We start from the raw sequence: 27,731 nt of genomic DNA on the forward strand, positions 1-27,731 counted from the left end.
AAAATAAAAAATTTATATTTTGTCGACAAAATGTTAAATAGGCATATCTCATCTTTATAAGATTTCAAAGTTTGATCAGTGTATCGTAATTATTTTGGTTATTATTGCGACCGTAAATTATTAATTAACAATTGAACTGTTGCTAAAATATTCGTTTAATTTTCACCAGCTTCTGGAACTATAATCTAAACCAAGAAGGCTTTTAAGTCACCAAATTATTTAATTATTGGTAGATAATTACTTATCTAAAACTTTATTTGAAAATTAAAGATTTTGTTGGGAAAACCCGCATTTTCCGAGGAAAATTTTCGTCGAAGCAGATCGGGAAAAACACGTCTCTATGCAGAATTTATTCACGGTGAATTTTTATTTGAGTGTTTTTGTTGTAAAGTTAAAATCTTCGGAGTTATAGAGCAATAATTAAAAAAAAACACGATTTTCGGGCGCCATTTTGTTTATAAAAAAAGTAGCACACTATCTGAGGACTTTGCATACCTATATTAATAATATATAGGATCTTATAACTCGATTCCAGCAATAAAATTGCTGGTAAATAACTTTTCCCAAAAATGGCCTATTCTCCGATAATCAGCCCAGACTATCTACCAATTTTAAGACAAACCGGAGATCCAAAAGTTTTTTGATCCAAAATTGAGTGATTTGAAATGGAATCACCCCTTTATTTGTTTTATTAAATTAACGACGTACTTTATTTATCCCATCCCAAAAAAAACCTCGGCAGAACTTTCCTCATCCTCTTTGAGTCACACTCCGGTGACCTAGTGGGGGCCGACACGCCATCGTGCTCTTTAAACTTACAAGAAGTAAATCGTCGTCATCGGTGGCTTCCATCCGCGATGTACTGACTAGAGAATATACTCGCCAGTTCACTGACTCGTCTTCTCCGGAGCGTTACCGCAAGGGAGTCGCGATTTTGTATCCGGAGTTTTTAGTTGGCCGATTCGCGTTGTTTTGGATTTGTTTAGTGGGTGAAAATGCAGGTTTTGGAGCTACAACACGATGACTACGTAAATATTTCATTATTTTATATGAGTGGGCGTTTGCCAAAAGCTGATATGTCCATTTTTGCTACTTTTCAGGAGAGCAAATTCAAATTTCTATGACGTCTATAAAATCACAGTTTCAGAAATATCATATTTTGTTTTGAATTTAATTTTCTTACAGCTATCCATATGAGTTTACATATAACCTAGCTACAAATTTTATAAAAATTCTCTGGCAATTTTGCAAAATTAAAAAATTGGCGGATCTAAGTGCAAATATCAGCTTTTGGCAAATGCGATGCGGCAATTGGTTTCATTGGCGTAAATACGCTAGAAAGACTGGAATAATAAAAATAATGAAAAATAATATATAATGACAGTTAGCTCGATAAACATATGTCCAAAAATGCTTCGTTTCTGAGATACGGGGTGTTGAAATTTTTCTTACAAACTGACGATTTATTTATTGCTTTAAAACCGGTTGGGATATGCGAATGAACTTTGGTAAGTTTTAAGATGTAGTTATTACGCATTTTTTGACATACAACTAATAATTTTTTATTCACCATTGGCGCGCATACGGGTGATTGTCTAAATTTGTTTAAATAAAAAAAAGTACGCCACTGAGATATTTTAAATTAAAAATCATTTTTGAATTTCTCCTTCAATTTGCGACAAAACGTCTATCTTCTCTTTTTTATACGATGGGTCGTTTTTATGCAAAAAAACATATTAACGTTTACAAAAAATATTCGAAATAGGTTTCTATACATTCTATATATTCATAATAATTTACAAGGTGTCCAGAAACCCTTCTGACAAACGAAGGTCGGATATTCCTCAGATAATTTTAAGAAAATTTAACCCAATTTTCCTAGTCCGAAAATGCATCCTCAGGGAGCTAGAGCTCTTTAAAAATGGTGTCTTGTAATTAGTATTTTTAATACCTCCAGAACGCTTCTATTAAAAACACGAAAACTGGTATGCCTATTTTTCTTCCAGAGACAAAACGATTCCATTAATTGCGAATTTCTAGTACCGGCCATAGGCGTCAGTTTTGGGCAGGGCAATGGTTATTTTGTAACATAACTTCTTTGTCTTTATCTTTTAACCATTTTTGACATAGGAATATTAAATTATGAGGTATTATAGTACTATAAGGTACTCTTGTTTTAAGTCGGTAGGATGTAACGTTTTCTAGAAAAATCGATTTGAAAATTTTTCGTTTTTGAATTCGAAAAAAATGTTTTTAATAGAAACGATATATTTTACCGACTTAAAGCAAGAGTGACTTATAGTACTAGAATATTTCATAATTTAATAGTTAAATGTCAAAAATTCTTAAAAATTAAAGACAAAAAATTATGCGATAAAATAACCGTTGACCTACCTACCCAAAACGGACGCATATGACCGGCACTAGAAATTCGCAATTTAGAAAATCGATTTATCTCTGGAATGTAAATAAACGTATGTACCAGTTTCCGTTTTCCTAAATAGTCTTTAAAAATTAGGTCTTTCTAAATATGAAAAAATATTTTTTTTATGGGTAACGGTTAAAAAGTTATTCTAATTGTTTATAAATAAGCAAAAAGTCGACATGTTTTTGCAAAATAATTTTACACTGTTTAAACTTACTTTTTGTCATTTTTTTTTAATAGTATGAATGTTCTTCTTTCATAAACTGTCCGAAGTATTACAGTAACCTCATAATTTTCTGACTTATAGTGTTGCAAAAAAAAAATGAATTTGGGATAAACAAATTAAATAACTTTTAAACTATTTGGCCAATTGCTTTAAAATTTAAAATATAATTTAAGCACAAGAAGTCTCAGCATTCCGTGTAATAAGAAGATTCTAACTTAATTTTTACATAAGTTATGAACATTTATAAAATCTTAAAAATTATGACTTATTTTGCAATTTTCTAAGCAACAAATAAGGATAGACGTATTCAGCGAACGCCATATTGAAGTTTTTATATTATGATTTATGAGTTTATTATTCTCTTTGTTTAGAATGCTTCACTTTTTACTAATAAACGAAAAAAAAGCGAAAATTTACCGTTTTTTGATCTTCATTTATTTATAACTATGTATATCATCAAAATCGGCTGAAGGAAACATATATGTTATTAATATAGATGTCCATACTATAAAAAAATTTGGTTTCGGCCTGCAGGGGGATGTGTCACCAGAAAAATCTTATTTCTCTGGACTATACTTTTACCAGTAAAGATCTTATTTTTGTAGTTTTCGTTGATGTGGAACGAGTGAATGGCTTTTTTTTAAGGAAAAAATGATTCATAAAATTCACGCCTCCATGGTCGTGAGAAACGTATTAAATCTAACCACTTTTGTGTAATTATTTTAACAAATGACAATAAAATGTCATTAGAAGGGAATTCTCTTAGAAGATTTGCTTGAAATGGTATTTAGTGACTGGAAATTAGAATCCGTATCGGCTGACTGCGATTTGTTAATTAATACAAATAAAAATTTAATAATACGAGGAATTCTACAGAAGATTTAGTTCAAATAGACTTCCGTTTTTGTCAACTGTCCAATATATTGTACAAAAGAATGCTCCCCAAAAGTAGAAACGAATAGTGGGAAGATATCAATGCGACTTTTGGCCTAATAAATCAACAACGGACCATATCTTTACAGTGAGGAAGATTCTTAAAAAACCCTACTTAACTTCTGGCTTAAAAGTGTTTGTGCGTCAAAGTAAAATAAAATTATGTACTTAAACTCACCGTACTTATTTCAACACCGAATTGCATCTTGCTCCGACGAACATGTATTAATCAGAGTCCACTTAGAAGTTTGGTTCCAAATCAGAGTCCAATAATCAACCACTTAGAAGTTTGGTTCTCTTCTTATGTGGAGAACAAGGAGACATCCAGTAAAGTAAACTTGTATCCTGGTGGAACATTCTACATAATAGGGAACAAAGAAATCCAAATATTATGTTATGCAGACGACGCCGCAATAATCGCCGAGACAGAAGACGATCTCCAAAGATTAACACACATCCTCAATACAACAGCCAAGAAATACAGTATGATAATATCAGCATAAAAAACCAAATGTATGGCAACATCTAAATACCCACTACGATGTAAAATCGAAATTGATGGGAAAATAATAAAGCAGGAAGCAAGGTTTAGATATCTGGGAATAGATATAACCAGTTATGGAGATGTTGAAGAGGAAGTACGACAACAAAACTTAAAAGCAAGTAAAGCGGCGGGATCTCTTAATGACACAATCTGGAAGAACAAACACCTAAAACGAGACGACTACCAGAAACAAGAGACATGAAAATACTCCGACGAATATCAGGGAAAAGTCTGTTGGATAGGGAGAGAAGCGAAAACATAAGTATACCATGCGATGTGGAAGTCATAAATGGATGGGTAACAAAACAGAAACAGGAGTGGAACGAACACATTAATAGAATGGCAGGGGATAAGATAGTACGAATAGCACGAGATAAGTCACCAAATGGACGAATAAGTATTGGCAGACCAAGAAAAAGATGGTGTGATAACTTAAACAATTTAGGAGGCTAATATTGAAGAAGAAACAGGCTTTAAAGCGTACATACAAGAAGGAAGAAGAAGAAGGAAACAAGTACAACATCACAACAACATTCAAAACAACCAATACACTGAGATCAGGGGCGTCATTTGGGCGTCCAGGGGGGGCATTTGCCCCCCCCTGGCCTTAAAAAATGACTGAAATTTACAAAAAATACATCAATATTCATCATAACATCATATATAATGTATTGTATATATAGTGCTTGCCCCCCCCCAAATAAAATTTCAAATGACGCTGCTGACTGAGATCTAGACTGTCCAAAACCAAACCCAGCAAGCCAGCAATACAAAAGAAAGATCCAAAAACTGCATCTATAGAATACCCTGTGAATGCAATAATTCCTATGTAGGAGAAATTGCAAGACCACTAAGTGTCAGGGTAAACGAGCATGAAACATACATTAAGAACAGAGACTTTAAGAAATCCCTGATATGTAAGGTACATTCCATGTCAAATCACTCAGGCAAAAAATGGTTCTCCGATTTGTCTAAAAATTGGTATATAGCTTCTGCGGGACATAAAAATAAGATATTTAAGGTCAAAAAATCTTCTTCTTTTTTTCTCAAAATGTTATTTTATGCGATTTTACAGTGATTTGGTGTTTATTTAAACAAATTTGCATTTTCTATCGTAAAGTATCAATGAAAAACATAATATTTTAATAGAAGGGACTCAAAAATGTCATTATACGACATTTTAACAAGTTATTTTGATTCAAAACAAGTTTTTGATAAAATTTTATAGTGTAGAAAACGTTAAAATGTCGTTTTTTACATTTTACTCCAATCCCAAAATACATCATCCTCGATTTGGCTGAAAATTTGCCCACGGATAGCCAAAACATAGGACTTTAAGTGGTGAGAAGGATTTGAATTATATTACAATACCAAAAAAGTTACGTGCAGTAATATTAGACTCAATAGTACATTGTTTACCGGGTAGGAAAAGCTTAACATTCCTGGACGACTGTGAAGATTGCTAAGTCGAGGCGCAAGCCGAGACTTAGCAACACAGAGTCCAGGAATGTGGCTTTTCCTACGAGGTAAACATACTATTTTTCCGCAAATCGTTTAAAATTCGACAGATATTGATTGATTTAAAAAAAACGCGATAATTTTATTCCCAAATAAACGGTGCTTTGAAATTCCTAATAAAATTACTTGGGTTACTATGGAAACGTATTGAGGTTGAATTGTCAAACTTGACGCTTATAAATTTAATTGCTGGTGTTCTCGAAAGTAAAATGATAAGTGATGATGAAATTTCCATTCCTGGGACTCCTCCAGAGCTGGTTGAGGCAGTGAATACTGCTTCATTAGAATTATAGCCAAAGAAATCAAGAGAAAAGTACGAAAATGCATACAGACGTTTTATGGATTTATGTAGAACACTAACAACTGTACGGAAATATCATTTCCTTACAGTAAGGAAATGACATTTCCTTACAGTAAGGAAGTCCTGACTTTTTCTTCAAGAAATTTTGACAGGAATGTCAAAATTTCCTGGCGATTTGCGGAAAAAGTATATTTTCCAGTCTGGATAGCATTTGACCTTGCATGCCGAGCTGCTCAAAATTTTATTTTTCTAATCTTTAGGGGAGTCAATTAGTAGCCTAAATTTAAAATCATGAATGAATTCCTCCGTTACGTTAGCCGCCATCTTGATTTTAAAGGAGAACCTGTTTTGCTCAATATCTCCGCCATTTTTAACTTTTCGACAAAAATGGTAGGAACTGAAATTGTTCCAAATAAATCGTATTTACAATAATTATAATTTATTTTTAACAATTTTTGTGGTGAGGTCGATATTTTCGAGTTAATTGTACTTACAGTAGACGCCTATATTTTTGACTATGCTATTGCATGTAACTTTTTTGGTATTGTAATTAAATTTAAATCCTTCTGACCACTTTAAGTCCTATGTTTTGGCTATCTGTGGGCAAATTTTCAGCCAAATCTATTATGATATATTTTGGGCATGGAGAGAAATGTAAAAAACGGTATTTTAACGTTTTCTACACTATAAAATTTGATCAAAAACTTGTTTTGAATCAAAGTAACTTGTAACAAGAGCGGACTAAAGGAAGTTGGAGAAAATACACTCACAATCTCATATACAATACATATGCAACACAGAATACACAAACACAAAGCAGGATAAGAGATAAGGTCCGTATAAGAGATCTTCAGATTTCGACGATAAAGCCACGTTTTGAAAGCCTCAATTTTCTTGCAGGTGGCGTCTGTGAGAGTCCACAACTCAACTCCGTACAACAATATAGACCTATAACATCGTAGTAACCTTATTTTTATGGGTATTGACAAATAATGACTTTAGAAATGCAGATCTTGCTTTCTCTATCCTACATCTGATTTCTAGGGAATGGTAAAAATTTTCATTGACGTTTGTACCAATGTAGGTATACACTATAGGTACACACACCCAAACTTATATGGAATCATCTGATATTTCTTACTATTTCGTGCGAATTAAAAAAAACGAACACACGAAGTCAAACATAATTTATTTTAAAGCAATTTAATAACAAATACATAACAATTAAATAAAACAATAAAGTATTTAACAAAAAAAATGAAATTAGTTGTTTTAAAGTCAATAGCATACAAAGTTTCAATGTAAAACGAATAATGTTTAAATGTTTTTATTTATTTTTTTTGTATTTTTATGCAAGCTTCAGTTTGCGTGGGCACGCTCCTAATCAAATTATCAACATTTTGTTGTGGAAGGTTGCTCCATACTTTAAGAGCAGCTTGTACTAGACGTGCGGTGTTTTGTGGATTATCCCGGCGAGCTCTAATTTTTCTTTTAAGCATATCCCACAAAGACTCTATAGGATTAAGCTCGGGTGAGCAAGCAGGCCACTCCAAATAAAGGATATCTACCTTCTGCTTCTATGACGTTTGTAGTCGCTCTAATGGTATGTAGAGGAGGTCCATATTATCATGCAATAAAATTAAATTTTCTCATGTTGCACCTCTCCAGAGCCTGACTACAGGTTATCAACATATCCGTGAGCAGTTAAAGTTGATTGGATGAAAATTAAAGTTTTTTTAAAGAGTTTTTTACGGATCACAATTTCTCTCCAGAACATTACACTTCCCCTTGTATATTTGTGAGCAGATCTGACGGTTTTCGTTCTTGCTTGTCTTCTTCGAACTCTAAGTCATCATCATCATTTGGCTCTACAACTCTATGTGAGTCTTGGCCGCGTTTACTATTTCCCTCCATTGTTGTCGGTCCTGAGCAGCTATTTCCCATTGCTGTACTCCCATTTTGCGTAGATCGCTGGCTACTGCGTCCTTCCATCTCTTTCTTGGGCAACCAACTGACCTTTTTCCATCGGGCCTTTCCCAGAATGTGGCGTTTAGAAGTCTTTCGTCACTTGATCTTAGTACGTGACCCGCCCATCGTATTCTGTTTGATTTAATGTAGCGTACTATGTTTTCATCTCCGTATATTGTCTGGAGTTCATCATTGTGTCTTCTTCTCCATTCTCCTGTTGTCTCTTCTCTGCAAGGCCCATAGATAGTCCGCAGTATCTTTCTTTCAAGTACCAGTAATTTTGTTGTTTCCCGCTGATTCAGAGTCCAGGTTTCGCTTCCGTACGTTATTGTGGGACGAATTATTGTCTTATATACTCTTATTTTTGCTGGTCTTGAGAGTATTTTTGATTTAAGTAGGGTCCTTAACGAGTAATATGCCCTGTTTCCTGCAATAATCCTGGCTGCCACGTCTTTTTCATAGTTATTTCCAGATGTTATGATCGCTCCCAAGTACTTAAATTCTTTGACGACTTCAAAATTGTATTCATTAATTGTTACGTTTTGTCTAACCCTTGGTCTTGGGTTCTTCGTAACCACCATGTACTTGGTCTTGTCCTCGTTGACCTTTAGACCAACTTCCTTGGCTCCGTTCTCGAATAGGGTGAAAACTTCTTTTGCATCTCTGGTGGATTGTGCAATTGTGTCCACGTCATCCGCAAAGGCTAATAGTATTTTTGATCCTTGGGCGGCAAATCCGTTTGTCAGTTGTGGCTGAGCTTTCCTTACTGCATGTTCTAGTGCGAAGTTAAACAGCAGGCGGGCGAGAGGATCTCCTTGTCTAAGTCCTGTGTCAATGAGGAATTTCTCCGACGTGTTGCTGCCAACTCTGATTCGTGCGGAAGCGTTCTCCGTGCTCACCTTTGCTAATCGTACCAGTTTTCCAGGTACTCCCATTTCTACCATAGTCTCCCACAATGCTTCTCTGCTAACAGAATCGTAAGCTTGTTTGAAGTCCACGAAGATTTGGTGTACATCGCGGTTGAATTCCCAGTTTTTTTCCAACACCTGGCGTAGGACGAAGATCTGGTCTATAGGCGACCTTCCCGGTCTGAATCCGCTTTGGTAGTCGCCTATTATTTCCTCTGCGTATGGAGTTAATCTTCTAAACAGTATTATGGATATAATCTTGTATGTTGTATTAATTAACGATATTCCTCTATAGTTCCGACATATTTGTTTGTCTCCCTTCTTGTGAATAGGTATTATATGGCTTTCATGCCAGTGTTTCGGTATTTCTTCTCTTTCCCAGACTTCTCTTATAAGATAATATATCTCAAGATGTAGTTTGTCTCCCCCTTTTTTTAGTAGTTCCGCCTGTATGCCGTCTGGGCCTGGGGCTTTATGGTTTTTTAGGGACGAAATTGCGGACTTTACTTCAGCTAGTGTGGGCCCTGGTATTTCAGGTTCGGCTAACTGGTACTGTCTTTGTTGCCCTGTCGTTGTGGGGTTTTCTGTATTTGAGTTGCTCAAAATACTTTCTCCATTGGCGGCTTATCTCTTCGTCGTCAGTGAGCAATTGTTCTGCATCGTCTTTTATAAATCTTGGCCTGTTGATCGTGTTGCCCGTCATTGTTTTTATGTCCCTATAAAACTGTCTAGACTGACCGATTCTATGTTCCTCCTCGAGTTGCTGTATTCGTGCTTCTAGGTACTGTTTCTTTTTTCTTCTCAAAAGTCTTCTCGTTTGAGTCCTTACTCTGTTGTAGTCTTCCCTGTTCTCTTCTGTAGGTCGCGTTAGTAGCTCCAGCCTCTTGATTGCTGTCTAAGTACATTTACAAGTCTTGATTGAACTCTAAGTACATTTTGTCAATTCTCAATGGTCCAATTTTGGTGGTGAAGACACCAATTTAGGCGATCAATCTTGTGCTGCCTGGATAACTCGGGAACCCATAACTGTCTCCTGCTGTATACTTCTTGGCAGTGTTGTTTTTGTAACAATATAGGTTCCGGTACGCAATGTTCCAGGGGATCTGGGGAGTGTTCATAAGGGGAGTCCGCCCCGGCGAAAACTTTTTAAATTAATTGTTAAATTTAATTTTTAAATTTTTTTAGCCTCATAAAGGGCGTTTTAAAGCTATTTGGGAGGCGTACCGGCACGTACCGTCACAAAAGCAGTACTGCTTCTTAGTACGAACTCTTCTTCTTATCGTTTCAACTGAAAAAGTTACACCTGCAGCTTCCAAAGCTGCCTTTGGAGCTGCAGGGTGAGAAATGGTTGGGTGTCTTCCAGCTGATTGGACAATTAAACGATCTTGGAGAGCCGTTATTACTTTTGGCGACTTTCCCTTGCTTTATTTTTGAGCTTTCCTAGTTCTTGTTACCTAGCATAGGTTTTGGAAAGGACGCCTAGCTCTACAGCTATGTCCCTCTGAGAACATTACTTTCTCCACAAGACCAATAATCTTTCCTCGTTGTAAGTTCTATAACCCCACATAAGGCATATTTTCGTTTTTGGAAGCAAAAGTTAGTTTATTTATTTTCGTTCAATTTGCAACTCAAGCAAATAACCTATACCGTACCGGGCTGTACTATTTGATTGTCTTAACGATTTGTTTATTTTCAATAAAACCTTTATTCTTCGCAATAATAACAATTTTTTTCAAAAGAAATAAATATTACTTTGAAATACATGGTGGTTCCATATAAGTTTGGGTGTGTGTATGTTTTTATTCTGTCTATTTGTTGACCGTTCATATTGATTCGTCCAAATTGCTATTCCTTTTTAGAGCTCATCTTACATTTTGTTTTCTTTTTCTAGTGAAAATTCGTATCTCTGACTTACTTCTGTGATTCTATTCATTAACTTCTGGAGGGCTTCAGCACTGTCAGCGAATATCACCGTGTCGGCTGCGCATCTTATGTTATAGATCAAACAAATGCCAGACATTAGTTAATTAAAAATGTAATTTTCATTATACCAATAATTGTGGCTTAATCCCATATAAACTTTTTACTTAAAGTACTGCTAGTATTGTTAACGTTTCGTCCTGATTTGTCATCAATCAAGCAGTCCTCATACTAACAACTATTAAGTTATAATTTTGTTATAAAAAACTGAACGCTATAATTTACTCGATTAATAACAAACAACAATTCATTCAACAACGTCATTATAACTGGATTCTCGCAATGACCATAGTCATCGGCGTTCCAATTTTATAATCAAGTGAGAAAGTTGCCCGGGCAGCTTGTTGTATGCTTCCGTTAGGACTATAATTTATATTAAACCGAAGATTTAGTCTGTAGGCCTATTTAGGTATATATTATAGAATGTAGAGTATATTTAACAAGAATAAAAAACAGCTAAACGCAGTAAAAATGAGTGGCGCATAGAATATTCCAGCTACAAAACAGCTGATATGAATATTACGTGGGGCGAAAATGTATTTTCATTTTGATGAAAAATAAAATTCTAGTTTTATTTTGAAAAATTTTTCCATAATATTTGCTAAATTTGAAATAAAACGCGCCACAAAAGAGTAACTTTGGTACAGTTTACATTTTGAGGCTCTTTTGTGGCGCGTTTAACTTCAAATTTAGCAAATGTTATGGAAAAAATCTTTCAAAATAAAACTAGAATTTTATTTCCCATCAAAATGAAAATACATTTTCGCGCCACGTTATATTCATATCAGCTCTTTTGCAGCTGGAATATTGTATGCGCCACTCATTTTTACGGAGTTTAGCTGTTTTTTATTCTTGTATCAGGAGTTTTTCAAAGTTTTTTATAAATTAAATGTATGAAGTTGAATGTAATGTTTCTCGATTACACGTTAAGCGTTATAAATGGTCGCCTTTGTCCAAGGGCGCCCACAGGATATTTCCTCAGGGGGCGCAAAGGGTATTGAAACAAAAAATACAAGAAAAATTGTTTTGCTGTTTAAAACGCAACACGGTTAGTGTCAGTAAAATGTTACTTAAATCATAATTGAATTCTTCTGGTGTCCATCGCAAATAAATCAATTACTTTCTGCATGAAGTTTTCTTTATTTTCTTTTATTTTTCTTCTGTGTACAGATAACAGGCATAGCCCACTTAGACGATTGTTCGACATCGTATTCCTTATCCAGGTCTTCACACGTTTGAGAGTGCTGTAAAAAAGTATCGAGGTTGTTATATTGTAATGTAAGTTTTAGAAGAACTGAAACACATGGATAAGAATATAACGTAATAAAATTATAGTTAGTTACCTGAATGATCGCTCGATGGTGCAAGTTGTTGGTGGCAGACAAAGAGCTATTTGGATGGCTTTTGCTACTGACGGCAAAAAGCAGGCATGCTCATGCTCAAGAACCTCTATTAAGTTCAGTTTTTCCAAGGCTTTGGCATCGATCTCCGTGTTTTTCCAAAGGTCGAACCACAGAATTGATTGCTCCTTAAAGTTGTCTAACAATTCACAATACGTGTTGTTTATATTGTTAATAGACTTTTCAAAATCTTCCTTAGAAAGATCTTTCATGATTTTAGGGTGCAGATTGAAAATTTCAAATGATGGTTTGTTTCTATCTGAAAACCTATCTTTCAACGATTGAACCAAAGAATCCAAATAAGGCAAGAAAATGGACTTTCTATAGTATTCGTTGATAGTCTGGGTAGAGTGATTTGGTCTGTGAACCTGTCTCGCAGCAACACGAGGACATGTGAGCTCGATTCCAAGCTTGTTTGCTGTTGTTTCAACATTTGCCATAATGTTATCAAACTCTTTTTCTCCATTTTGTCGGTCTGAACTGAATAGCTCAGTAACCTTATGAATGTGTTTTGATATCTTCAAAATATCTACACTGACACCTTGTAACATTTGCGTAACGATTTCTAACTTGGCAGAGTATTTGGCAATCACATGTAGACATATCACAAATGCTGTATTTGTAACTGCGCAATGAAGCTGGAAAGCCCACCTTGCATAGCCCACCTTTAACTTCTTTTGAATAAGCTAACCAGGGGTACGTATTTAACCATTCATGGATAAATGGTCGTTTGCCATCGTCAATATCATACTTGAAATTGTAACATTTATCTGGCTTCCATGGGTTTGTTAACAAAGTAAATTTCAAGCGATCGTTCAAGCTACAAATTTTATTAGTATCAAGGTAGTTCCCAACATCCAAATTTAAACTGTCTTCAACAATCGCAAAATTATCTGATGCGGTGGCCGTTACAACGTTAGTTTCTCTTTGAGAGGCGGATACAGCTGACTCCAAGCTAGATGGCCCTGCTACAGCTAAATCATTTTGACTGCATACTATACTACTGTTTTCGGTACTGTTCGGTATGTCAGATCCATCATCAATTTTCAGCCGCTTGTTTGGCTTGTTAAAGAACTTCCTTATGTCCATTTTTCTACAAATACAGTAGGCTAATTAAATTGATGCATTCAATCAGCTAAGTGTTAGGTGTCAAATAAATTAACGCATTTAACCGGGGAGTAGGCCGATAAATGGACAGAATAAGACCAAATGGATAATTTAGTTGCATTGAAAAATATTTTTAAAACCTTTTAGAGAAGTAAAAAATTCATCTAAGTTAATTAAAATTTGTAGATTAAAATACCTACCTTGCACAGTTGAATATCTCAACTGCGATCAGAGCCGGCCCGAGGGCCGTGCGAGCCGTGCGCCCGCACAGGGCGCCAAGGGTTTGGGGCGAATTTCTCCCCTCCCCAAAAAAAATTAAAATGCGATAAATTATTTAAATTATGTCAATTTTTTAAGCCAATTATTCATTCATTTATGATGAATTAGTAATATTTCAAATTTCAGAAAGTCTTAGTAAGTTTTAATTTTATTATAGACAAATAGTTTCCATCTTCAGAATCATCCAGGAGGTCTACAATTTCTTCGCAGCATCACAACATCGTTTTGATGTTCTGAAACAACACGTAATAAACTTGACCCTGAAAACTTTGAGTGAGACTAGGTGGGAGACTCGAATTAATGCGGTTGTGCCACTGAGATATCAGTTTGAGGAAGTCTATGACGCGCTTTTTGAATGTAGTCAAGACCAAAAAAGGTTAGACGCATATGCAAGAAATACAGCTACAAGTTTGGCAAAAAAGTTGAAAGATTTCCGATTCATCTGATGCTTAGTAACGTGGCATATGCTTTTGTTTAAGATAAACCTCATAAGCAAGAAACTTCAAGAAGTTGACACGGACATAGCAAACTCTCTTGCTTTGATTTCTTAAACGAAGCAATTGCTTCAAAGAATCAAGGAGTTATGCAGGATTTAACAGAATATTAATCGATTGCAGGGAAGTGGCCGAAATGATTAAAGTTGACCCAGCATTCCCTAAAGAAAGTGAACTGCGGCCGAGAAAAAAGAATAAAATGATTTCTTATGAATTAAGTGATGAAACAGTTCTTGATCATGAGATCGTGTTCAAAACTAAATTCTTCTACGCGGTCTTGGATCAGTGTATCTCTTCCTCTTCTCTAGGAGAAAAATTTGAGCAGCTTCAAAACTATCACCAACTGTTTGGGTTTCTACATTCAAAGACCACAAGTAATGACAAAACCTTATTAAAATTCTGCGAGGACCTTCACATTATTCTCACCTCACAGATGGCCAGTACAGTGACATTGATGGTCTTCAACTATATTCTGAATTGAAACTTGTCAACAGCATGATTCAGAATGTCGAAAAAGAAGACAAAGGCAAAATCAAAGGCCCAGTTGACATGTTGCGCTACTTAGCAAAAAACGGATTTGTGGAGAACTTTCCTAACCTGTATGTAGCACTACGAATCCTTCTTACTCTCCCAGTGTCTGTCGCGAGTGGAGAAAGGAGTTTCTCCAAGTTGAAAATAGTAAAAATTTTCTGAGGTCTTCCATGTCGCCAGACAGATTGGTGTGACTAGCTTTGATCTCAATTCAGTTTGCAGTGCTCGAGAATATTGATGTTAATGCAATTGTAAATTAGTTTGCCCAGAGAAATTCTAGGAACGTTAACTTTGTTAAACTTAAACCATAAAAACACAATGTCATGTCTCATTGCCTTACAAGGCCTACCACTTTATGTCCAAAGCTCAACATTGCCATTTTCAAGTTTAATTCATTTTCAAGTTTAATTCATTTTCAAGTTCAATTCTTATTAATTTAAAACTATTTTTTTCATTATTACGTTTGATAAATAACCATAGTCATTAAATTTGTATAACCATTTTCCGAACTGTATTCAGGACTTTTAAATAAAATCTAAATGTATAACTTGTAAACTTAAGTTCAAATAAAACATGTTGTATACTACTTTACTTTTACAACCATGATTTTCCTATAAAGTTGAACTTTTGAAATATAGTTGCCCCCTCGGGGGGGGGGGGCACAATAGTAATTCGCACGGGTGAAATATTACCCACGGGCCGGCTCTGACTGCGATACAGGAATAACTTATTTTCTTAAAGTAGGAAGGGTACTTATAAAAAATGTTATTACTTCAAGCACAATTTTTGAAATAAATATTGTAATTGTACTTCATAGACGCAAATGATGTTATTTTAATTCATAAAAAAGTATTTTTTACCTTTACACACAATAGATAACTACCTCGTAAAAATAAGCCTATTTTATTTAAGGTCAAGTGAGAAATAAAGTATATTATATAATACTTACACGTTGCACAAAAAACACTTTTAACACGTTAATATAAGTTCTATGAATAACAGTATATAAATTGTGAGCACTACCGTACTACTAGACGTATCAGATCGGCCGTTCAGCCCACCTATTTCATTTCTCAACTGGATAAGCCTAGACCGGACATCATCAGTGCATGCGGCATGCGCACCGAAAACGATGCGGTTCCATCCAAACATATGCGTCTCAGTCAGAAGGGATAAGGGATTGAGAAAAAATACATTTAAACTGGCATATCTCGTGAGCGATTATGATTAATATGGAATTTATTTTATAATATAAAGTAAGAGAGAGCTAAATATTTTTTACACGCTTTCGCCAAATTCTCAGGGGGGCGATGGCCCCACCTGGCCCCTCCCTGGGGGCGCCCTTGCCTTTGTCGCATTTTCTTCCAAATTAACTAGTAGTTACGACACCAGACTTGTGATAAGACAATCCGAGTTCATATACCAGCCATCCTAATAATTATGGGCGGCAAATGAACTCGGATTGCCTCATCAAACTTTGAGTCGTAACTACTACAACTACATAAACCATTTGGGCGATAATGGTTAAATGGATTATACTTTTGAAGCTCGATAACTTCTGAACAGCTTAACCGATTTTGATCATTAAACATGAGTTTGAAACGTATTGACAAGTACTATCTGATGCATCTAAGGTCAAGTATGATAACTGAAGGTATTACAGGAATTATTAAGCTTGAAAAACCGTTTTTCCCATGAGAAATAGATTCGATCATAATTATGAAGCCTATAACTTAAAAATTCGAATTTTCCCAGGCATGAGGTATACACCGTTAGACGCATCTAGATTCCTCCTACAAACGCTCAGTCATTGGCGCAATTCGTAGGTTAAAATTTTGAGTAATTGTCGAAAAACCAAAATTTTCAAAGTTTAATCTTTTAGTTTTTCGGCTATACTGAGCCGTCTGTAGGTATGATCTTGACCGCTTAGGCACCATTTAAAAGCTTAACTCAACTATATCGATTTGGTGTATTTCCGGTTTTCCTGTCTCTTCTTGAACCTAAGATATATACACCCAAAAATATGCCATTTTCTATCTACCTAGCCCTATAGCTGGCTTACGGGTGGTCAAAAGTCACAAACTATACCTGTTCTGAATCGACCGTGATCCCCTCTTGAAACACAGAAGAAAAAAATTCAGATCGATGTAACTTTTCCACATACATACATATCAACAAACATTTTTCCCTTTTTAAATAAAAATTGAGTCATACTTCCGAGCTCGGTAACTTTTGAATGGTATAACCCATTTTAAAAATTAGTCATGCGTTGGAAAGATAATGATCAGTACTATCAGAAGCCGCAAAGATCAGACTTACATTTTTAAAATTTTTGGGAGTTTTGGAGACGAGAACGAAAAACAGACCAAAAATGGGAAGGGTCGTAAAATCCACACCCTTGGACCAAAATGGAGAGTTGACATATGGGTGGGCGAGTCTTATCCTAAACTTTAAGGTGGGATTTGGCTCAATTTTCAATTCAGTCAGATTTAGAAAATCGAAAATTGCGTGTACATTATAGTGTCGCATGTAGGGGTATTGTGCGCCACTGACGAGAACTGCCGTTCTCTGGTAATATATTTGAAAAAATGCAATCGATACAAGAATAGGCGCGAAAATTAAGCAATAATCCTACCAAATTTTTGCAGTTGGATGAATCTCAATGAAATTTTCTACATTTCATTCGTAAGAGCCTTAGAAAACTTTGTAAACAAAAATGATGATGACGAAATGAAATTATTGAACAAGGAAAATGCATTTTTCAAAATCTATTTCGAAGTCATGAAAAATGATAAATTTGTAAAACGAGGAAGACGAAAAGACCCAGATACAAAATTTACTGTAATAAAACAATTAAAAATAATTGAAATAAAATAATAAACAAAATTTTAAATCTAAGACTTTTCGTCAAAAAGAACTGCTTTCTGGTTACATCCTGAATCTTCGGCTTTAACAATTTATAAGCACGGAGACAACGAATATAGAAGAAAGCAGAAAGGACAACGGTCACGTATCTACTCTCTTTTTGTCTAGGAAAAATGCCGAAAGACAGTTTCGAGTACTCAAAGATCTGAGTGAAGAAGAACAAGGGGGAAAGGCAGTTTTTGTTTCTATTTGATTCAGAGTTGGACCACCATCTACAGATAGCTTTTTCTGCATCTCATGCTTCATCGGTGGAGCTATACAGTCACAACTCTGAATCAAAAATCAACAAGCCTGCCTTTTAAGGGAAATTACCGCGATGCAGTACTTAATTCCACCTTTAATTAACCAGTAATTCGGTTTTCGGACTGAGTGAATTGGGTTAAAATATCTTAAAATTATCTGAGGAATCTCCTGTCTTCGTTTGTCGGTAGAGTTTCTGGACACCCTGTATAAAATAATTAAAATGAATTATTAGGTTGATGGTCATTAAAGCACACAATAATAAATAACCTCGGCAGCCAACTCTTTACTTGAAGTTAATTAAGCTCATCATAAAACTGCAGCAATTACCTCGATAAAGTACATAACCGCTTAATTTAATTATAACAGTAAACAGTTAATTTATATATTAAATGTCAGTTTAGTTGGTGCCTAAGTAGGTACGTCCAATTAAAAAATTTTATTTTACTTATTGAACAAAAACGGTTTACGGCAACTGAGTAATGAGTTCAATATTAATTATGGAGTTGGTATAATATTTATGGTCTCGGTTGTGTACATAAGGCCGCTTACAGACAGAACCACTTTTTGAAGTCTAAGACCGTCCGCACATGGGTCGATCAAAGACACGTCTCGAAGTTCGCGCGTCTTGCTCGTCTTGTACGAACCCTGCGGCACAAGCGATTGCTCTCCGCACACTAGTCGATTCAGTTTGCTCACATCTTCCAACCAAGAAGAACGCATTTTTTATTTATCAACCCAAACGACTATTTAGATCTGTAGAAAGTACGGTATTGTTACATTTTTAGTATCATTTGTATACAATGAGCATTATACAATTGAGGGTTCTATTTCCCCAACGAATTTTATATTAAACACCTAGAAACAGCAAGTTCAATGTTTTCAGAATTTTATATTACAAACAATATATCCACAAAGTTAGTAGGCTACAACCAACTAACATAACATGCACCGATCTTTAAATAAAAGTAAAATTTCATTCAGCGCAAAAAACAATAAAAAACGAAGGAAACAGATAAAATTAACTACCTATATGACTGTTGTATTAAATAGTGTGCTGTTACTGCCTTCTAGGTCGTAATTAATTAAAACTCTCTTCTTAGTTCAAATACATTATATTATTTACTTTTAACTCCGTTTACGATTAACCATAACAATCTGTTTACATATCACAGTAATGACCTACCGTCACATTGCTCAATTACTAACTACTATAAATAATTATAACGATAACGATGATCCGTATCATCGGGTGTTCACTTATATACATGATGAACTCTCGCAACCTCACGCTCGGCCTTGGTCAAGGGCGAACGATGAATGATATATGTTTTTCTTTGAATAACACATCTTTTGTACAGGGTGATATTATAATACCACACCTCCCCGTTTTGTTAAAATTACATATTTTTTAAAATGTGATGCTCCCCTTTCCCTTTTACAAAAATGTTTATGGTTACCTAATACTATTTTGAAAAATTAAATTTCCTAACTATGCTAACTAACTGTAACATTACATTTCAGATCAATCAATTTTTTCCTAAACATGTATATTCTTTTTCCTATTTTACACAAAAGTTCATATTTTCCCTATACTAAACTGGTATTTTATAACCTATTACTAGTTCACGTACTTTCACGTCGTGTCTTTTCGTCCTTTTTTTTTTTTCGTTCACTAATTCACTTCCTCAAAACAGTGTCCAAAGTGAATGAAATTGATCCTTACTTTTAAATAGTCTTTTAGTGCCTATAGGCATCTCATATAAGCAGGGGAATAATCTAATCTACCTAACTAAAAATCTCGTATCTAACTAAAAGTCCTAAGCTAAGCTAATATTACTCGAATAAGTAAAAAAAAATGTATCCTTTACTCTATTAATAATTCCTATTTCAGTCTTCTTTTGATTTATTTATATACACCTTACTAACTTTAGAATAATGTACCTATAATAAAAATGTAATCTCTCTAAACATTTCTAATATTTCTCTAAACTTCTAATAACTCTTTTGTAGCTATAATAAAGATTTAATCTCTGTTGCTGAATGTCTAAAAATTTCACTTTTTGTGTCCCTTTGCTTACTATCTACTAACACTATTGTAAGATATTGTCTATCCTTAATTCAAACACTTCCATTTTCCGCGAAAATTTAACCTGAATTCATTATATACATTTAAAAATAAGTTATTTATAATTTACGTTACTTTAGAGAAAAAAAATTTACAACTTTAATTCTTAGACATAATTCAATGATTAGCTACTTATTTGATTAGTATATTATTCTTAATTCTGCTTGTTTATTTTGACATTTCTTACAAATTTTATGTCTATTCTTTCATTTTTCCCACATAATTTAATAAAATTCTCTTTTCTTTCTCTCTTCTTCTTGTCTGGTACTATAACTATATTTCTTCCTTTTTCTCCACATAATAACACTTCTACAGTGTACATAATTCATCTTCATATACATATTTCGATATAACAATCATATATCATTTATCTCATATATCATTTCATATAACATCATAATCATCACTTCTTCACTAGCTCCGATACCTTCGTTTTACCTTAATAAAAGAGGTTTCACTCGGATGTCTTAGTTCTCCGCCAATATTAACCCGAATTTTCGCCCTGATCTGTACGCACCATTAAGGTGGTATAGTTAACTCAAAACACGAAATAGGTATTTTATGCGGTTCAAATTCTTCTAAAAATATCACAACCTCAATCCCTTGCTTTGAGGCCGTTGTTTATTCACGAATAATCATGAATAAAATAGGTACCCTTCAAAACACAGAGTGGGTCTCTAATAAGCTTTCAAGCTTCTATAAATCACTTAGTACCTTCCCAATTTGACAAGAGCCGTGGGTTTCTTATTGTCTCAAGTTGCCTCATAATATTTAGCTTATAATATTGTTAGTTCTTCTTATCTATATAGTTCTTCTCCAAATTCCTTATCTCGACGCATCAGGTCGGTTCGTTAAAAATATATATCTTGCTTATAGCAATGTTTGTCTTAAAGCTCTTATATCAACGTATGTCATCACTAATCATTATTCATTAAAAAAATATCATTTATCACTCAAAAAAATATTAATTCAGGTTCATATCATACAAAATTTAACACAAAATCGATAAAAATGTATCTAAAAGATCAATAACAAAAACAACTGGCTAATAAAATTCAATAATAGTATACATATTCGAAAAAAATTCAATAAAAATTCAAAAATAGCATATGCAAAAGTTAGATAAAAATATTCAAAATAAGTTTTTATCTCAAAATTCGATAGAAATTTTTGGAAAAAATTCGATATTCCACAAAATATTCAAACATAACCGTACTAAAAATAGAAATCGGATAGAGATTTTTCAAATAAATTCAATAAAGATTCAAAATTCAATCAAAATTCAAGAATAGCATATATAATAAACTTCTATAAAAATATTCAATTCAAAAATCACTTCATATTTCAAAATTCATAGATATTCTTAAAAAAAATCGATACTTCATAAATTATTTAAAAATCAGCAAAGATAAATATTCAATGTTCAATAATAATATAAAACGAGGGAAGCATTTTTAATAAAGATAGACATTCTTACTTACATTTTATCACTTTGTCTTTGTTCCCTGGGTTCTCTGCATCTTCGTCCTGGTCCATCTTCGCCGTCTCCGTTTCCAATTTTTGTCGCCCATTTTCAGAAGATTCTCCCAATTAATTTACAGGAGCGCCATGTAATAAATAGTGTGTTGTTACTGCCTTCTAGGTCGTAATTAATTAAAACTCTCTTCTTAGTTCAAATACATTATATTATTTACTTTTAACTCCGTCTACGATTAACCATAACAATCTGTTTACATATCACAGTAATGACCTACCGTCACATTGCTCAATTACTAACTACTATAATGGTAGGGGAGCAAAGTATGCTAAATGTGCAGTCACTCGAGCGCTTTGGGGACCTATTGGGTTGTGATTATTAGGTCCTAAAACCAAAAAAAGTTAAGTAAAATTTTCCATTTTAGCGGGCGCTTGCCATTTTTTAATTTCATTTTCCATTTCCATTAATCGTTTTTTCCGAATATAGCGCCATCTATCCATAATTCGAAAAAATGTTTCGAATAAAAGTTGGTTATTTTTATGCAGAAAATTCAAATCTACAATAAAAAATGGGGGCTCCCATTTAAGATTTTAAAGTAACCCCCCACCCCACCTCCGTGGGGGGTCGCTTTTGGTACCATTCGATATATTTTTCAAAAATATTAAATAAGTGTATTTTGCAGTTTTTCGATCTCATGTTTATTTTACTAAATATCGCGGGATTTGTATTTAAAATTTAAAATTTACCCCCCACCCCTCTCTGCGAGGGGTCGTGTTTGGTATCTATCGATAGATTTTTGAAAAATATTGAACGTGTAGTTTTTAGTTTTTCGATCTGAGTTTCATTTCGCGAAATATTCGCCTTTTTCTTGTGAAACTTTGTGACTCACCAATTCCCTTACGCCCCGCTCAAATCGTCAGATTTTTTAAATATACACTGTTTTGCATGTACTTAACTTACCTTATCTTAATCTGACAATTTCGAGTATTTTTAAGGATAGATTTTTTTTTTCGGGCCCCCTTAAACGAACTCCCCTGTGTTAAGAGCCAATATATGGCAGAGGTACATCTGCAGGGTACCACGTTTCTCCCCATATGATAATCTGACGCGCTCGAGTAACTGCAAAAATCCCCGCTTGGGCTCCCCTACTATAAATAATTATAACGATAACGATGATCCGTATCATCGGGTGTTCACTTATATACATGATGAACTCTCGCAACCTCACGCTCGGCCTTGGTCAAGGGCGAACGATGAATGATATATGTTTTTCTTTGAATAACACATCTTTTGTACAGGGTGATATTATAATACCACACTGTGAACATGCGTCTCACTCGAACTTTATCGTGCACTACGGATCGCAAGCGACGAGAGTACGAGAGTCGTACAAGACGAAGAGATTTTGAATCCTAAACGCTCCGTGTACGGAGCTCAATGCCACAACGAAGGAACTTTACTGGCGGGGAGAGACCTATGTGACTGGAATCGGGTCGAGTAGTTCGAGCGTCGCCCCATGTGCGGATGGCCTAAGTCAACCGCAAAAAGTCGGTGGCTTGTCGCTAGTATCGGCGTTTGCTGTGGTTCTGATCGACTTCTTTTTGTAGTTTATCGGTACACAAATGTAGTCTGTACAAGCAGATTAATTATGAATTCGAACGAAGAAACATTGCTTTTGTTGCTCCTTCGAAAGCGCAGACAAAGAAAGAAACGTTTGAAATGGTTTCGTGTGAAAAGAGTATCGCTCCAATAATTATTGAGAAGTCAGCCGTCGGGATCGTCGCCAACCGACGACAGAAGTTGTAGTGTAGTCGAGAAAGTAATGAAGCTTAAAATAGGACAAAACCTCACAATTTTTACAGAATGGATCGATTTGCTTGAAAATTTGAGAATAAGTAGTGGATAGTCCAAGGATCAAAATCTATATAATGCCGAAAGGCGCTTTTACCATGGGGGTGGTTGCCACCCCATGTAAATTGGAAATTTTGTACTTATTTTATTTTGACCACAAAAGTTGGTGAACATTCATTTTAAGCAAAAAACGTTTTATAAATTTTTTCGAAAAAATTAATAGTTTTCGATTTATTCGCTATCGAAAGTGTTAGTTTTATATCGAAAAAATCAATGTTTTAAATCAGTTTTCTGCTAATAACTCAAAAAGTTTTTGTTTTATCAAAACAACTTTGCTTATAGCCCAATAAATGACCGTTTTGGAGTGTACTTTCCAGGGCAACTCCGAATTGCATGAAAATTTGGATTTAGATTCTACTTACCCTCCAGTTAAAAGGTGAATTTATGCCGTTGGTTGCTTTGACTTGGGGGGTGACATTTACCCCTTCTCGGGGGGGGGGGGGGGTGGATGAAAAACGCGTGTTTAAAATAAGGCCGGAAATGGATAAATTGACTTATTTTAAACACCTTTTGTTCTATAAAGTTTTTTACGTAAGTTAATACTTTTCGATAATTGATGGATTCAACCGTTACTTGATGGAAGTTCATTTTATCTCACAATAAAACACTGAAAACTTTTGTTTTCTATACTTCCACAAAATTTATTATTTACAACTATGTGACTACAGCTGTTTCGGCAGAGTGCCTTTCTCAAGTGATATAATTTACAATGTGTTTGCCTTTTTAAGTCTCTAACTGAAGAGGTTGAGGAGTGGGGTTGAGTCATTTAGAATTATATCTGTATTTTTCAGTTTATTAATTTCCATAGATTCTAGAATGATTATGATCTAGAAGGTGAAGTGCGTATGTAGAAGTGTCTGTTTTTCTATTGTTGAAAGCCCTTTTGTGTTCTGCTATCCGTTTGTCAAAAGTTCTGCCAGTTTGACCGATGTACGTTTTCGGACAGTCACCACAAGTTAGTTTGTACACCCCACTCTGTAGTTGCTTTCTCTTTCGGCTTTTATTGTTCTTAATATATTTGCTTAAATTGTTGTTAGTTCTGAAAGCTGGTATTATTCCTTTCTTTTTTATGTATCTGGCTATTTTTGTTGTTATCTTGCCAGTATATGTGAGAGAGCAGAAGGTACTGGGTTCTCTCTGTGGTGGTGGATACACTAATTTCAGGGCTTTCTTATGGAGTTTTTGATTTAAAATTTTGTTAACTGTTTGTTATATAACTGTTTGTTATAACAACGGCTATAACGAACAAACAGTTAACAAAATTTTAAATCAAAAACTCCATAAGAAAGCCCTGAAATTAATGTATACACCACCACAGAAAGAACCCAGTACCTTCTGCTCTCTCACATAATAAACTGGCAAGATAACAACAAAAATAGCCAGATACATAAAAAAGAAAGGAATAATACCAGCTTTCAGAACTAACAACAACTTAAGCAAATATATTAAGAACAATAAAAGCCGAAAGAGAAAGCAACTACAGAGTGGGGGTGTACAAACTAACTTGTGGTGACTGTCCGAAAACGTACATCGGTCAAACTGGCAGAACTTTTGACAAACGGATAGCAGAACACAAAAGGGCTTTCAACAATAGAAAAACAGACACTTCTACATACGCACTTCACCTTCTAGATCATAATCATTCTTTCAATGAAGAGTTTCAAATTCTGCATATCCAAAATAAAGGCCTTCTCCTCAACCTCTTCAGTTAGAGACTTAAAAAGGCAAACACATTGTAAATTATATCACTTGAGAAAGGCACTCTGCCGAAACAGCTGTAGTCACATAGTTGTAAATAATAAATTTTGTGGAAGTATAGAAAACAAAAGTTTTCAGTGTTTTATTGTGAGAATACTTTTCGAGTTATTCGCGATTTAAAATGTTGATTTTTCGACAAAAAAACTACGTTTTCAGACCGTTTTTCCCAAATAACTCAAAAAGTAAATATTTTATCGAAAACATATTTTCAGCAAAAGTGTAACCTATAAAAAAACGAAAAAAATGGTGTACCAGCAAAGTCTACAAATTGAGTAGAAGCAAAGTTGTAGCTCATGAAAAATACTTTCTTATTCCTCTAATTCCAAATCGAATAACTCAACGCGAAATCACCGAAGAAAGAAGCGTTTTTCGGGAAAAACTTATTAACCTTTTTTAAAGTATCGAAAAGAAGCTTATTATTTATTTTTTACAAAAGTTTACAGCATCAAAAATAAACGAGTTACACTGAAAAAAAGTTGGCCGCTTTTTTTTGGTAAAAAAAATCGTGAAAAGATCCCTCTATTTAGCACCCTAAATGAAATTAATCGTTTGACTTTACCATCTATTTTAACTGTATGTGTATTGTTTATACGATCTGTAAGTTTGATCGGTTTAAAGTGCTTATTTTTGAAAACACTTGGTTTTATAGTAAAAAAAAATTCCTAAAAATTTTTGAAAAATTTCATTTTTTAAAAATAACTTAAAAAGTATTAGTGAAAAGAAAAATCTTAAAGAGTAAAAAAATGTAGGTTTTGCTATTGTAAATATGCTAGTTTATTTTGTTTCTCCAAGACAAAAATTGGTTAAGATATGGCTGTTCAAAATTTGCATACACTCATGATTAGTGACTCCTTCAAGCTTTCTCAATTATAACCCTTTCAAAAATAAACACTTTAAACCGGTGAGACTGACAGATCATATTAAAAATAGATAGGTAAGTAAATTGTTTGTAAAGCGGTACCGATTAATTTTATTTGGGGAGCTAAACACGGCGAGATTTTCATGATTTTTTACAAAAAACAGAGGGCCAACTTTATTTTGAGCGTAACTCGCTTATTTTTAATGCTAAAACTTTTGTTAACAATTAAAACAAAGCTTTTTATAAACACTTTAAAAAAGTTTAAATATGTTTTTCCCGAAAAGTGCTTAATTTTTCGGTGATTTCACCTTGAAATATTCGATTTGGAATTAGACGAATAAGAACGTATTTTTCATGAGCTACAACTTTGTTTTTATGTGATTGATAGACTTTACTGATACACCATTTTTTTGGTTTTTTATAAGCTACACTTTTGCTTAGAATATTTTTTTCGATAAAATATTTACTTTTTGAGTTATTTGCGAAAAACCGTCTGAAAACGTAGTTTTTTTTGTTGAAAAATCAACATTTTCAATAGCAAATAACTCGAAAAGTATTGACTTACGTAAAAAATTCTATAGAACAAAAGTTGCTTAAAATCAGTAAATTTATTTATTTCCGGTCTTATCTTGAACGTATGTTTTTTCACCCTCCGAGAAGGGGTGACTGTCACCCCCCAAGTAAAAGAAACCAACGGCACAATTTCAACTTTGAAGTGGAGGGTAAGTAGAACCTAAATCCAAATTTTCATGCAATTCGGAGTTGCCCCTGAAAATTACACGGTATCGCCGAATTTCCCGTTCATTTACTGGGCTATTAACAAAAATGTAACTTTGAAAAAATAAATAGAACCGTTTTTTTTAATTTTCTCTAAGACCAATAGTAATCGATCTATACTTTGTTATGTTAGCTCTTCTTTGTCAAATGCTAAATATTGTAGTTTCAAAGTCAAAAGACGGGAAAACTATGCATTTTTCGAGGTTAACTTGTTCAAACTAGTATGTATTTAAAAATATCTATCTCCAGAAATAAAACAAAGTCTCTAGCTCAAAAATTAAGTGGCTTATAATGAAACGAATGTCAGTCTTAATTTTTGTCAGTGAAAAAGTGATCGGAAGCCACCCCATAATCACCATCCTAATTAAAATTAGTCATTGACCTTATTTGGTCTTCTTTATTTATGTATTATTAATAGGTTCTAGAAGTTTGACCGCCTTGGAATGATTTGTTTAAAAAAAAAAATGGATTAGCATCAGAGATACGAAAAAATGTTTAAAAATGAAATTGTAGCTTATTTAATTCCCAAGAACTTGATTTGCAAAAATTTTTTCTACGGCAAAAATTGAGTGAGCTATTGACAATTAAAACTTGTAATAATATGCAAAAACCACCTTTACCAACCCTTTCAAAGTCACCACTTTTCGTGGCTGAAGATTTTAAAAGGATTTAATATTAATAGCCTTATAGATCTTGTAAAAACTTACAAGTTTCTTTTTTACGAAACTTTGTAAGATAAAAAGTAAAAAAGTTACGGTTAACAAATCAATATATTTAAAAAAAAAAGCAGAAATCCGATTGATAAATGATCCGAAAGATTTTTGCTTAAAATGAATGTTTTTACCAACTTTTTCGGTCAAAATAAAATAAAAAATTTCCTCCCCCGAGATGAGGTGGCAACTACCCCCATGGTAAAAGCGGCTTTCGGCATCATATAGATTTTGATCCTTGGACTATTCACTACTTATTCTCAAATTTTCAAGCAAATCGATCCATTCTGTAAAAATTGCGAGGTGAAAAGCTTCGGTTCCTGGACTAAATG

At 34.2% G+C, this 27,731-nt stretch overlaps 1 protein-coding gene across 5 annotated transcripts in view; it reads left to right on the forward strand.

Annotated features, from left to right (window-relative positions):
- The window catches only part of LOC114332197 (advillin), a 235,697-nt gene that overhangs the window by 166,784 nt on the left and 41,182 nt on the right, over positions 1–27,731 (forward strand). Inside the window, exon 1 of one of the 5 annotated variants that reach the window (XM_050653307.1) lies at positions 849–1,028. The exons of 3 other annotated variants lie outside the window; for them this stretch is intronic. In XM_050653307.1, the coding sequence (XP_050509264.1) occupies positions 996–1,028 (33 nt within the window). In that variant the 5' untranslated portion in view covers positions 849–995. Of the gene's footprint in view, positions 1–848; positions 1,029–1,489; positions 1,509–27,731 lie in introns of those variants that run through there. One more of the 5 variants, XM_050653311.1, reaches the window with a different exon arrangement.

The sequence above is a fragment of the Diabrotica virgifera genome, chromosome 6 (assembly GCF_917563875.1).
Source record: "Diabrotica virgifera virgifera chromosome 6, PGI_DIABVI_V3a".
In the NCBI taxonomy this organism is placed as follows: domain Eukaryota; kingdom Metazoa; phylum Arthropoda; class Insecta; order Coleoptera; family Chrysomelidae; genus Diabrotica; species Diabrotica virgifera.